Source organism: Sturnira hondurensis, unplaced genomic scaffold, assembly GCF_014824575.4.
Source record: "Sturnira hondurensis isolate 20B ecotype Veracruz unplaced genomic scaffold, ASM1482457v3 Scaffold0000880, whole genome shotgun sequence".
Lineage (NCBI taxonomy): Eukaryota > Metazoa > Chordata > Mammalia > Chiroptera > Phyllostomidae > Sturnira > Sturnira hondurensis.
This window is the reverse complement of record NW_028073511.1, coordinates 5629386-5641450: the sequence shown is the minus strand read 5'-3', so window position 1 is coordinate 5641450 and position 12065 is coordinate 5629386. Positions and strand designations below refer to the sequence as shown.

General features: G+C 42.7%; 1 protein-coding gene across 5 annotated transcripts in view; it reads left to right on the top strand.

Moving 5' to 3' along the window:
- Positions 1-11250, top strand: part of SUPT3H (SPT3 homolog, SAGA and STAGA complex component) — a 482255-nt gene extending 471005 nt beyond the window's left edge. For 3 of the 5 annotated variants that reach the window (XM_037054100.1, XM_037054124.1, XM_037054133.1), the window contains one exon: positions 6796-8162. In XM_037054100.1, the coding sequence (XP_036909995.1) occupies positions 6796-6837 (42 nt within the window). In that variant the 3' untranslated portion in view covers positions 6838-8162. Of the gene's footprint in view, positions 1-6795; positions 8163-8707; positions 9366-9402 lie in introns of those variants that run through there. The other 2 variants (XM_037054117.1, XM_037054109.1) reach the window with 2 other exon arrangements.
- The last annotated feature ends 815 nt before the right edge of the window (positions 11251-12065 follow it).

Below are 12065 nucleotides of genomic sequence, written 5' to 3'. Positions count from 1 at the left end.
TTGTTTCCTTACTGATATTCTGTCTGAATGATCTATCCATTGTTAAAAGTGAAGTGTGGCAGTCCACTAGTGTTACTACATCGATGTCTATTTTTGCTTTCAGATCTATTAACTGTTTGCTATATTTAGGTGCTCTGGTATTGGGTGCATATATTTATCATAACATGTTATGGCCTCTTGATGAATTGACTTCTTTATATTATATAATGCCTTCTTTATCTCATTATAGCTTTTGACTTAAAGTCTACATTTTCTGATGTAAGTTTAGCTCCCTGTATTCCTTTTTTCCCCATTAACGTGGAGTGCTTTTCCTGTACCATCACTTTCAGCCTGTGGGTGTCTTGAAAGCTTAAGTGAGTGTCGTAGGCAGCATATTACTTGAGTCTTTTTCTCTTTTTTTATCCATCCACTCTATGTCTTTAAATTGGAAAATTTTAAAAAACATTTATATTTATGACTATGATATGTCACGACTTAACTGTTGTCATTTTGTGAATGTTTTCTGATTGTTTTTGTACTTTCTTCATTCCTTTCTTCTTCTGTTCCTGTGTTACTTTGAGAATAGATGGTATATTTTGGTTTTTGTATGCTTTGATTCTTTTTTCTTATGGTTTGTGTACCTAATATAGGTTTTTAACTTGTGTTTACAATAAGGCTTTTATAATGCATCCTATATCACTCGGTATGGTAAGCTAATAACAACTTCAACTGCATGAAAGCCCTACACATTTCCTTGCTTCCACACACACACACTTTGTATTGTTAATGTCACCACTAACAAAATATTTCAGCTGTAGTTATTATTAACACTTTCGTCTTTCAACCTATATGCTAGAGTCCAAAGTGATTTACATACTACCATTGCAATATTATTTTGAATTTTTATATTTATTTTGTCAGTAGATTTTATACTTTTCATGTTTTCGTGTTACTAATGAGCATTCTTTTGTTACATCTTGAAGAACTCCTTTCACATTTCTTCTAAGACAGGCCCAGCAGTGATAAATTCCGTCAAGGTTTGTTTGTCTGGGAAGGTCTATGTGTCTACCTAGGAACTACTTTCCTGGAGAAAGTATTCTAGATCAGCAGGGTTTTGTCTTGAGCACTTTGAATATGGAGGAATATCCCACTTCCTCCTGGCCTGCAAGGTTTCTTCTGAAAAACCTGCTGAGAATGTCATCTTGATTTGCTTCTATGTGATGACTCTTCAAACTCTTTTTTTTTAAAGATTTTATTTATTTATTTATTTATTTATTTATTTAGAGGGAAAGGGAGGAGAAAGAGAGGAAGAGAAACATCAATGTGTGGCTGCCTCTCTTGTGCCCCCTACTGGGAACCTGTTCTGCAACCCAGGCATGTGCCCTGACTGAGAATGGAACCAGAGACCCTTTGGTTTACAGCCCATGCTTAATCCACTGAGCTACACCAGCCAGGGCAAAACTCTTGGTTCTTTCAGAATTCTATCTTTAATTTTTAAGAGGTTGACTATAATATGTCTCAGTGAAGATTTCTTTGGATTAAATCTGTCTGTGGCCCTTTGAGCTTTGGGTGTCTGAACGGCCTTTTCTCTTCCCAGGTTTTGCAAGTTTTCAGCCATTATTTTTTTAAACAAGTGTTCAGTCTCTCTCTCTCTCTCTCTCTCTATCTCTATCTCTATCTCTCTCTCTCTCTCTCTCTCTCTCTCCCAGGCCTCCCATAATGCCGATGTCTTTTTCATTTAATATTGCCCCATAATTCACATAGACTTTTCTCACTCCTTTTCATTTTAATTTTTTTCTCCTCTAAATGGATAATCTCGAGATCTGTCTTCATGTTTGCAGATTCATTCTTCTACTTGATTAAGCCTATTTTTGAAGCTCTCTATTGCATTTTTTAATTTTATTTATTGTATCTTTCAGCTCCCAAATTTCTGTTTGGTTCTTTATTATGATTTATTTTTGTTGAACTTCTCATTTTGTTCATGCATTGTTTTCCTGAGTTCATTGAGTTGTCTGTGGTCTGTTGAATCTTACTGCACCACCTTAAAATAATTACTTTTACATCTTCTTCAGGTGACTCACAGATCTCTATTTCTTTGGAGTCTGGTACTGGAGCACTATTGAGTTTCTTTGGTCATATCATGTTTTCTTTTTCCTGTTTCTAGTGGCTTTACATTGATGTCTGTGCATTTGAGGGAGCAGTTAGCTCTTCTGGTTTTTTTAGACTGACTTTGGTTCAGAAAGACTTTCTCCTGAAGGTTGCTGTGAGGGCTTTGGCTGGGTGGCTGCAGCATCTCTGATTCCAGGGAGAGCACAGTGGCATCGTTTCTGTATATCTCCATCAACTGAGGTCAGCATTGGCAAAGACTGCATGGTCTTTGCTGGCCAAGGCTGGATGTTCTGCAAGTAGCAGTAGTGTCTCTTGGGGGTCCTTGGTGGCAGAGGACGCTGGGATTTTCCTGTTCTCCTCTTCTGCCCGTGAAAGGAAGTTCTAGACAAGGGTATCCCTCTTGGCTCCTGCCCTGGTGAACTGGCACTCAGGGCAGCAGTAAAGCTGGGTCCTGGGATCAGGTACATGTGGAATTACCACAGTGCCTCGGCCCTGGGGCACAGGTGCACTTGCTGCAATGGTGATGCTAGTGTCTTAACATGCGGGCATATGCATATCTCTGGGCCTTGCCAGAGTGTTTGGACCCTGGTGGCGGCGCAGAGGGTGACCCAACAGTGGCATTAGCCATGGGATGACAAGGTGCAGCAGTGGCTAGGGCACAGCAGCAGCAGGCCCTGGGAGTGGTGGGTCAAAGTCCTAACTCTGGCCCCAGGGGGGAGGGGGTGGAGCATCAGCAGCTCAGGCTCCGAGACTCAGGACCCAACGGATGGGACACAAAGCTACAACAGTACTGCCCAGCGATGGCAAGTCAGTGCTGTGACTTAGAACTCGCAGGGTGGGTCAGAAAGCAGAAGCTGCAGCAGCACAATCCAGTGGTGGTGGATCAAAGCTGTGACTTAGAATCCCAGAGGCCAGGCCCAGAGAGTGGGCACAGCATCCATTGGGGCCCTGGGGGCAGGCCTCACAGCAGTGGAGATTCCCTGCAGCTCCATTAGCTGGGGTCAGTGTAGTGAAGACTGTGGGGTCCTCAGTAGCAAAGGCTGCAAGAACCATGGCAATGATGAGACTTTTCTGAGGCTCTCCTGCTCTTCTTTTCCCATGGGGTAAAATGCCCCTGAAGGACTCCCTCTTTGCACTGAGCTGCTCTGAACTGGGACATGAAGATGCAGGTAAAACGCTTCCCACACTCTGTGGCTGTGCTTGTATTTTGAGCTCCACAGGGTTCTGCTGCTTTGTTGCAGCTCAGAGCTTTCCTGGAACTGTTTTTGTGTGTTTGTAGTGGTTTATTTATTTTTTGTGGGGAGATGAGCTTTGGGACCTTCTGGCCTGCCATCTTGCTGATGTCAGTCCCTACGATACAATTTTCGTTTTATTTCCAGTTTGAGAAAGTAGAAAAGAATCAAGAAAGGGTAGTAGTGAGAGTGTAATGGAACTCTGAACTGGGTGGAGGACAGGTTTTACCGAAAGTTTAAACTTTATTAATTAGGCCATGGCATAAATAACCCATATACACATAATCATATTCAACTTGGAACAACAGGATATATTTTGTAGAATATTTATCTTCTTTTGCTTAAGATAAATATTAATCTTTTGCTTGGTAATAGTAATTTGTGTTCTTTAAAATGTACAGTTTATGATGACCCACAAAAAAGCAGAAGTAAACTAATTTGGAATTTAAATGTTTTTCTCTAGCTTATCCATATTAAAATAAGCAAAAAAACCTCATATTTTAAACGTGTACAACTATTATATAATTTCCCCACCAATGCCTTTGCAGTAGATAGAATCTATATTTGCTTATCAAGTATATTGAGGTTTTGGTAACAAGTCATAATTTGGGGCCGAATGAATAAATGGATGTCCAAAATTGGGAGCCGGCTTGATCCCCAATTTAAAAAAAAACAGAAAGGCCTAGGAACTTTAATTGGCCCTTTAAAACAACCTAAACGCTGTCTCTGCTGGCAACTGAGGGATGCTGAAACGCCTGAGCGATCCAGCGAAGTCACACAGGGGCGGCTGGTAGCTGAGTACAGAGCACTGTTGAATCTGTAATAAATCTTGAGCGGCATGTAGGAAGAAGCTAGTTTAGTGGAGAAGTCTGGATGTATTATTGATTAGTTTATACCGTTCGATGGTGGGGCATGGTCCTGGTTCTGGTCAAGGTCTAGAGCATGCCTGTGAAGACATAGAACTGGGCATCATTCAGGGGACCTGACAGCAGACAGTGAGTGGGATACGAAGTGTTTCGTGAGAACGTGGCCTCTGGAAGCCCTCACACCAAGCAGTGTTTAAATTTAGTTTCAGCATTCGCAATACAAATAAAGAGAAATGCACAGTTGACACAGAGATGAGTTGTCTCCATCCATCTTCCTTTAAAGCTGCTTACTCTGGAAAAGACGCCAAATGTGCGGTGTTCCCACAGCTGCCCTCCACAGGCAGCACGCGCCCTCTGTGCGCCCTTTGTCCATCAGAGGGAAAGTGCAGTGGCTCGAGGTGCGGGGGGGGGGGGGGGGGGGGGGGGGGGGTGTTGCTGAAACTGCTCTTCACTAACTGCACCGGCGTGTTTGTTCCATCTTTATGTATTTATTTTAGGATTAGAATAGGAAGACCTTATTCCATAAACTTACTCCAGGAATCTGGGTCTGTTCTAAAATTTGATTGTCCTTGTTAAACTTGGCTACGTGAAAATCTGTTAGTAAATAACCCTGTAATTATTTAACTGTTTGCAAAGGTGAATTGGTATTTTAAAAGTGACCATTTCAGTGCTAGGGAGAACCATTTCATATTGTGCACCCTGGAAAAAATAAACTCTGGAAATTCTTAGGTGGGTTCAGCCAAGACTCCTGAGCAAAACTTCCTTTTCGAGCAAGGCTCACTTCAGCCATTTACCTGGAAGACAAACCCAGCTCTACTCCCAGGTCCGTGTACCTCCATGTAGACCGTGCCTGTGTTTTCAATATTATATTATGTTAAAGGTCGTCACTGTGGTTGTAAAATTTAAAATGTCAATGTCAAGAAACAAAGTACTCCTCTGGCAAAAGCCTCTCCGAGGCAGCGTTGGTGGCAGGGCCGTTTCAGGGCCTGAGGCAGCCCTGCCTGCGGTTGTGGGAAGACGCTGCGTCCACTGCTGCGAGTTATTTGTGGCTCCCTGAGGAGCCCATTGGACACTCTCCTCCAGGGCACGAGCTCGGAGGCAGGGCTGGGATTTCTAGTTCTTGTTAGATTGTCTGCTTCAGTCCGGAGCACAGAAAGGCTGGCGTGGGGAGCGAGCTCATGGAGAGAGCCTGAGGAGTGAAACCTGGAATGTGCCACTGTTTTCTCCTCCCTGACATGTTCTGGAGTGAAGCGCACAGCAGCCTGGCTGCCCGTGGGATTTCAGCCAGGGCTCCGAAGCCCGACAGCCGTAGTGAATCCCATGCAAGCAAGGTGTCAGCAGGGGCTGCTTTGGAAGTTAACTGAGTTTTATGATTAACCGACTGTTATTGGGGGGAAAAACATTTTTGATGCACCTCATGTTGGTAGAAGTTTATTTTAAAAGTGGGACTCACTTTCCTTTTTTTCAGTGAATTAAAAATGTATTTTCATTTTTTTGTTTGTTTTTTTTTTTGTAGAATTGAACTCTATGGTACGTCCATAGCATTATCTTAATCAGAAAAGCTTATTCCATATTTCCTGTAATATGGCTGTTGAAGGTAAATTTATTGGACTAAAAGTTACAGACTCTTAAATAACCCAAGTTATTAGCTTAAAGGAAAAAAAATCCCTGATACAAGATTTTGTCATTTTTTCCATTTTTCTGAAAACTATAGAAACATTTCATCTAATTGAGGGTTATAAATCCTCCAAATGTGACTTCATAGTTTAAATAATGAAAATGATGGTGGTGAGGGGTAATTTGATTCTGGAGTCATGGACTTTAGTTCTGCTTCGAGCTGGGTCTCATTACGAGCCTTGGGACCAGGCACAGGGCTCCGTGCGGCCCAGCTCTCCCGGCTCTGACCGGCAACGTGCGTCTCCTGGGGTGAAAAATCACAGTTTTCCTTTTTTACTGGAATGTATTATACTATTGTAATTAGCATCTACTTCCCCATTTTCTTTCATGGGGCTATTTTAATCCCACCATGGGCTCCCACACATGCATCTGTATGTACATGTATGTATATAAAGTTTTGTGAGATTTGTGTTTTCTATAGTATCTATAATGTGCAGAAGTCCTCGGAGACCACCATATTTTAGGGGGGAAGGGAAGCCTCTGTTAGTGTCTGTTCCCAGAGCTTTTCTCTGGGACTATAAATTAGGCCTGGGGAGGCTATAATGAGTCAGTAATTTATAGACTATTAAGATACTTAGTTAGAAGTGATTCTTGAGCATGTCCAATAGAGAACACATGTGTGTAAAGGACAAACAGATTCAATACAACATGTCTTTGGCCTAACCAAGCCCAGTCAATTGGCAAACCGGGATGTCTCATTTTGCATATCACCCACTCCCCCAAAATAGGATCACTAACCACTTGTTAACCGCATTGCCTTTTTAATAGACGAAGTGGTTGCTATAGCTTTGTCACCAGAAATGTTCGGATGCGGCACCCTGTTAGATTGTAGCCGGCAGTCTACAGAACAGGAAGAGAGTTCTCCTTGCTTTTGGCCTGCTTTCCTGGTTCGACTTGTGATAATTCATTGCAGGTTTCTCTTTCTCCGACAGAGTGCCTACCGCCGGACTGGAATGGCTTTTCTGGCCTGCTGATGGGACCGTGACTGCGGCAACGGAAAGGTGGAGTGAGAGTAGGTGGTTGCTGTGCCCCCGTCTTTGGACAAAGTAAAACACAAGCTTACCTTCCCCGTGTCCTCAGGAGCCGGTTGGTTGGTTGTGACTCTCAGCTGGCTGGCTCCAGCTCCTCTCCAGCCCCCTCAACACTTAGTCCTGTTTACTGGATGGGCCGCTTAGCTAATTAATGGCAGGATGTTTGGGATAGTGTGTAGGTGGACAAGAATGCAGATCACACAATTTTGAAATTTTAATTTGGAATGATTTACTGCCCTCAGCTCACATATCTTAAAAGCAGTGTCTTTTTTTTTTTCAGTGTTTAGTCTATGTTTTACATGATGCATTTTGTAATCCAAGTTTGGGACAAAGGAAACAAAATTAAAAGGACAGTCAGCTTTCTCCTCACACTGTCCCACTAACTTTACTTTTCAACATTTGTTGACCACATCTACATGTATTTAGAAATAAATACCTACTTTATAAACTCACACTGATCAAAAACTAGTTGACCCAATGAACTGTCTGTTCCCGTCTTCTCTTCCCTTCACCCACATACAGGATGTGTGTCCTTTCCACGCCCCCCGCCCAGCTTCCTGCATGCCCGCCCGCCCGCTGCGTGTGCCCTTCCTCCTCCAGACCCTCTTCCCCTCTTCGCTTCTCTCCTCTCCCTGCCCTCCAGGCTGCAGGCTGAGCCCTCACACACACTGCGCCCGTTTAGAAGCACAGTACTCAGAGCCCATAAGAGGGGAGCCGAGGAGCGCTTTCTCCCTCCAGTGGCTGCCTCCCGAGCTGGGACTGCACCCGGGCCCGGGGTGTTTCTGGCCAGTAGCCCCCAAGCTGCCCTTCTGGCATCTACACTTTCTCCAGTGAGTGAGGAACTGTAACCCTTGGGAACAAATCAAAATATAGCAGATGTAATTGTAACTGTGCAGTTTCTGATTAAACTTGAATTGCAAAAAAAAGGAAGTTATTCTTTAATTTTATAGGAGTTTTGTGTAATTTTACTTTTATCATGGTTTTTACTCACACTGAGACAGCCTTTGTAAAGAATTAATAGAAACAGAAATGAGAAGCATGAAAGGTTTTCGTCTGCTGGCCAAAGTCATTGTGAAGCTTAGTTAATGTGATTGTGCCGTATCACTCACATTTGTTAACCACCATTTACCTGTTCTGTTACTCCTTCTGGGAAAAATCTATATCAAGCACAAAAAATGCAGATATATAATATCAAAAATTGCCAAAGGGTTTTGATGTTCCGTCTGTGCTTGTTGAAATGTATGCTTAAACTTTTCTTTTTATCATCATTCTTATTTTTCTTGGCGTCCCTAATCATGGAAAATTATAAGCTTGCAGTAAACACCCCAGCTTTTAAAAGGACAGCATTCATTGTATTCGGTTTCGATCTGCCAGCCTTATTGATGTATAAAATTTTCAGGGGCTATTTTTTCGCATCAAAATTCCTTCTCTCCCACATTATATATTTTGAAGTGTGCACAAGGCAGAAAATAGAGGATTTAGGTTGTTTTCCCTTGACTTCGTTCTACCTGATTTCCTTATAGTCCCAGAGAAGGAAGACTCAACGCACATTTCTCTCAGAAATATGACAGGTCTGTGTTTTTGTTGGTCTGGCGTATGTTTGTCTATCTTGAACAGTCTGACAGGTAATTATTTATAAAATCTGGTTTTGCCCAGTAAGTCCATATAATAACCTTTCATTTTTCATCATAAGCCAATGAGCTGAATTTAGAATAAAACAAGGTCATTTATGTCTCCTGAACCACCAGCCTAGATGTCCCCATAATTGCTCAATGTTAATATTTTTAATCCTTTTTTCTTTTTCTACCCTTAGGTTCTTTCTCTGACTCTTTCCACAACGCTATATTGGAAGTGAAATAAAATTTCCTTAAGCAGTGAATATAGAAAAAAAGAAGGAAAGTTTCAGAAAAATGTGACTTCAATTTCTCTCTGAAGACTGAAGTGTTATATAGAGTCATAAAATGTTAGTGCAGAAGATGGTCTTAAAGACCATTGAAAACAACCACTCATTTACAGATAAAAGCACATGGCCTAGAGCGGGAAACTGACTTTCCCAAGGTCGCTCACTCACGGCAGTGACAGACCGGAGACCAGATCCTTGGTCCCCAGTCCTTGGCCCCATTGTACACGTCATGCTGGGTTCGCACAAGACACTGCCAAGACATGCATGGCGCTATGCCGTGTTTACCTTAGACATGGTAACCCAGATGTGTGAGAAATGATAGCGACTATGGACAGAGCCTAAAGCGTGTATCAGATTAAATCTTTCTTCAGAGGGACTGATAGTAATTAAATAATCTCTGTTATATGTCAATTATATATACCAATTTTTCCAGAAGCCTGCGGGCAAGGAAGGGAATGACACACCTTGGGCACCTGCTTTGTGTCGGGAACCTCCTTCTGCTGTTTTATCTTCACAGTGACTGTGTGGGGTAGATGCTGTTAAAAAACACAGAACGATGCTCAGCTCTGAACTATGGATACACAATATAGTTTCTGTTGTTGTAGGCTTGTGTTTTGGAAATCGAATTTGAAAATAAATAAAACCAACAAGTGAATAAACAGCTTCTCTCGTGGGAAATTGACACTGCCTCATAGATCTGAGAGGAAAGGAAATAGAAACACCTCTCCCATCACCTGCATCCGGACGTGCGACATTCTGCACGGGCCGTTTGGAGGCTCTGCTGCTGGCCCTCTTGCCTTTACATGTTGCAATAGTTGAGACTCAAAAATAGTGTTCCAGTTTCAGAACCAAGAGTTTTTATTTGAAGCACAGATGCTTTTTTAAATGGTGTATATAATTTCTCTATCTGGGGAGAATTCCTTACTTATTACTGTTTGTTCTTTGTTTCTGTAAAATAATAAACAATCTGTATTTAATGCTTTCACCATGTAGACGACAAATAAGCACAACTGGTGATTCTTGGTCTGTAAGAAAATACATTTACTTGTCTAGAAATTATAAAGTTTAATTTTATGAAAAAGAATTTATATAGTTCCCAAATCAGACATTTATTTCCAGGTCACGTAACCCCTTGTGTAAAAACTGAATCACTACAGGGAAAGTATTCCCTCATCTGCCCTCCTGGAATTTAGATAGAACCTTCCCAGGTTGCATTTAAAATTTTACCATCAACCATGTACACATCTCATAAAATACTTTACAGTTTCCTGTATGCTCTGGCTGAACATTTCATAGTACATAAACACTTCTGCAAATAATATAAGGGCATCAAGCGGAATATGTCCTAGCAAGGGCCCCCACATGATGCTGACTGTCCAGCAATTTACTTTCTTATTTCTATCTTCTTTGAAAGCCAAGAGGACCCTGGATGTTCCTCTTGTGCCGCTGCCGGGGGAGGGGCGCTGGCCGGACTGGTGGAGCCCTCCGTGTCCGGCAGAGTGGAGGCTCTCTCTCCACAGAGGGCGTGGAGCCAAGCTCAAACACAAAGCCAGGCCTGCAGGGATTGGATGCGAATGTGATGGTTAAATAAGGGCCAGATGCCTTTAAACACTCAAATATTAAAAAGTCATATCTCTTAAAGCAAGTCTGTAATGTTGTGAGTAGGATAGTGATACCATAGAACTTAAAAAAAGGAACAAAGAAAGAGGTTTGCATTTGTTTTTTGGAAACAAAAGAGCAAATATTCAAGCTATTGTAAGTCATGGGAATCCTAGCAATTGAAGCAGATTTTAAAACAACTCCTACCAAGTCACAGAAACCCACATATAATATTATATTGTTGGAAACCGTGGTAATTCTGTTTATAGCATTATATTCATATTCCCCTTTCTGCTCATTGCTACCCGTTAGTCACTGTTCTCATTTTTTTCAAAGGAAAATAAAAATAGAAAAAGGTATAGGAAAAATAGACTCAAGATGATTATCTCCATAATTTTACTTACACCAAGTAGCACTTGTTAAAAATGATGACATATTGCCAGCGCTTTAATAATGAGTTTGACATCATTGTTCCAGACCCATATGCCGCCCTGGGTGCTAGGCACCCTGGGTGGGTTGCCTCCGCCCCTCCGGCTTGCAGAGGTCCCAGGTGGGGCCGGCCTTTGTGCCCAGCACGCCAACCCCAGAGCCCATGCTCCCGTCCACCATCCCACAATGCGAGCGGTCTCGGGGAAGGGTGTACAGGACATGTTGACGTTAAGGAGGAGTGCTCCGCTGAAGCACTCCTCAGTACCAAAACACTCGATTACAAGAAAGTTTCATCTTAACCTCACATTCCTTCTCTAAGACCAAGTATTGTGTATGTGATGGAATATCATATCATGTGTAATGGAATATAATTATACAGAGCGATGCCAAGTCCTCTATAATGTCTTAAAGCTTAAGATAAATAAATATGATCAATGCACATACTAGGAATCATTATACAAATTATGAGAAAAACTTTCTCAAAGATCATGTGTACAAACCTCTTCTTTGTAAAGACAAGATTTCTCTAGAAAGCTCTAATTAGGCTACTATTTTATACTTTCATGCAAGGTGTTTATCTCATATTATAAAATAACCCCCATCCTGATTATATGTGTGTTTGCTGTAGCAGCTACAGAAATGCATAAGACAAGTCTTGGAACTCTACACAGATGCCCCTTTCAGGTGTCCCTGATCACGACTCGCCCTCGTTTTTCCAAGCCCAGGGTGTTTGTGTGCATGCCTGAGGGGAGAACAGTGATGAAGAAAGCTGCTGAGTATCTGTGAGTGAGCAGTGATCGTTCTTCCTTCCTTCTTAATTCAACCCTAGGTCTGTCCTGCCTTGGGACAGGTCACTTTGTGATTCTCGTCCTTTAAGATGTCACTAGCAGTGCCCCAGCCTGTGGCGCCGCACGTGTTTCTGATGGCTGCCGATGGACTCCTTCCAACCACTTCCTCGGGAGAAGCTAGCACACCTGCCAGTGCACTGGCCACTTCTCATGACCCCCTGACCTCCGAGTGCCAGTCAATCAGGCAGACCCAAAGCGGCAGTGGCACTTCACAGGTTGGGTCTGTGCGAGGCCACGAGCCCAGATGGGTGTGGGCGGTTTATCCCTACACGGCAGAGCTGACGGCCCGTGTTCCTGGTCCCACAGGAGGACACCAAGCTGGAGGGGCAGGTGACAGAAGGCACGAGCCGCGGAGGCTCCAGCTCGGAACTACAGCCAAGCAGCGCTTTAGC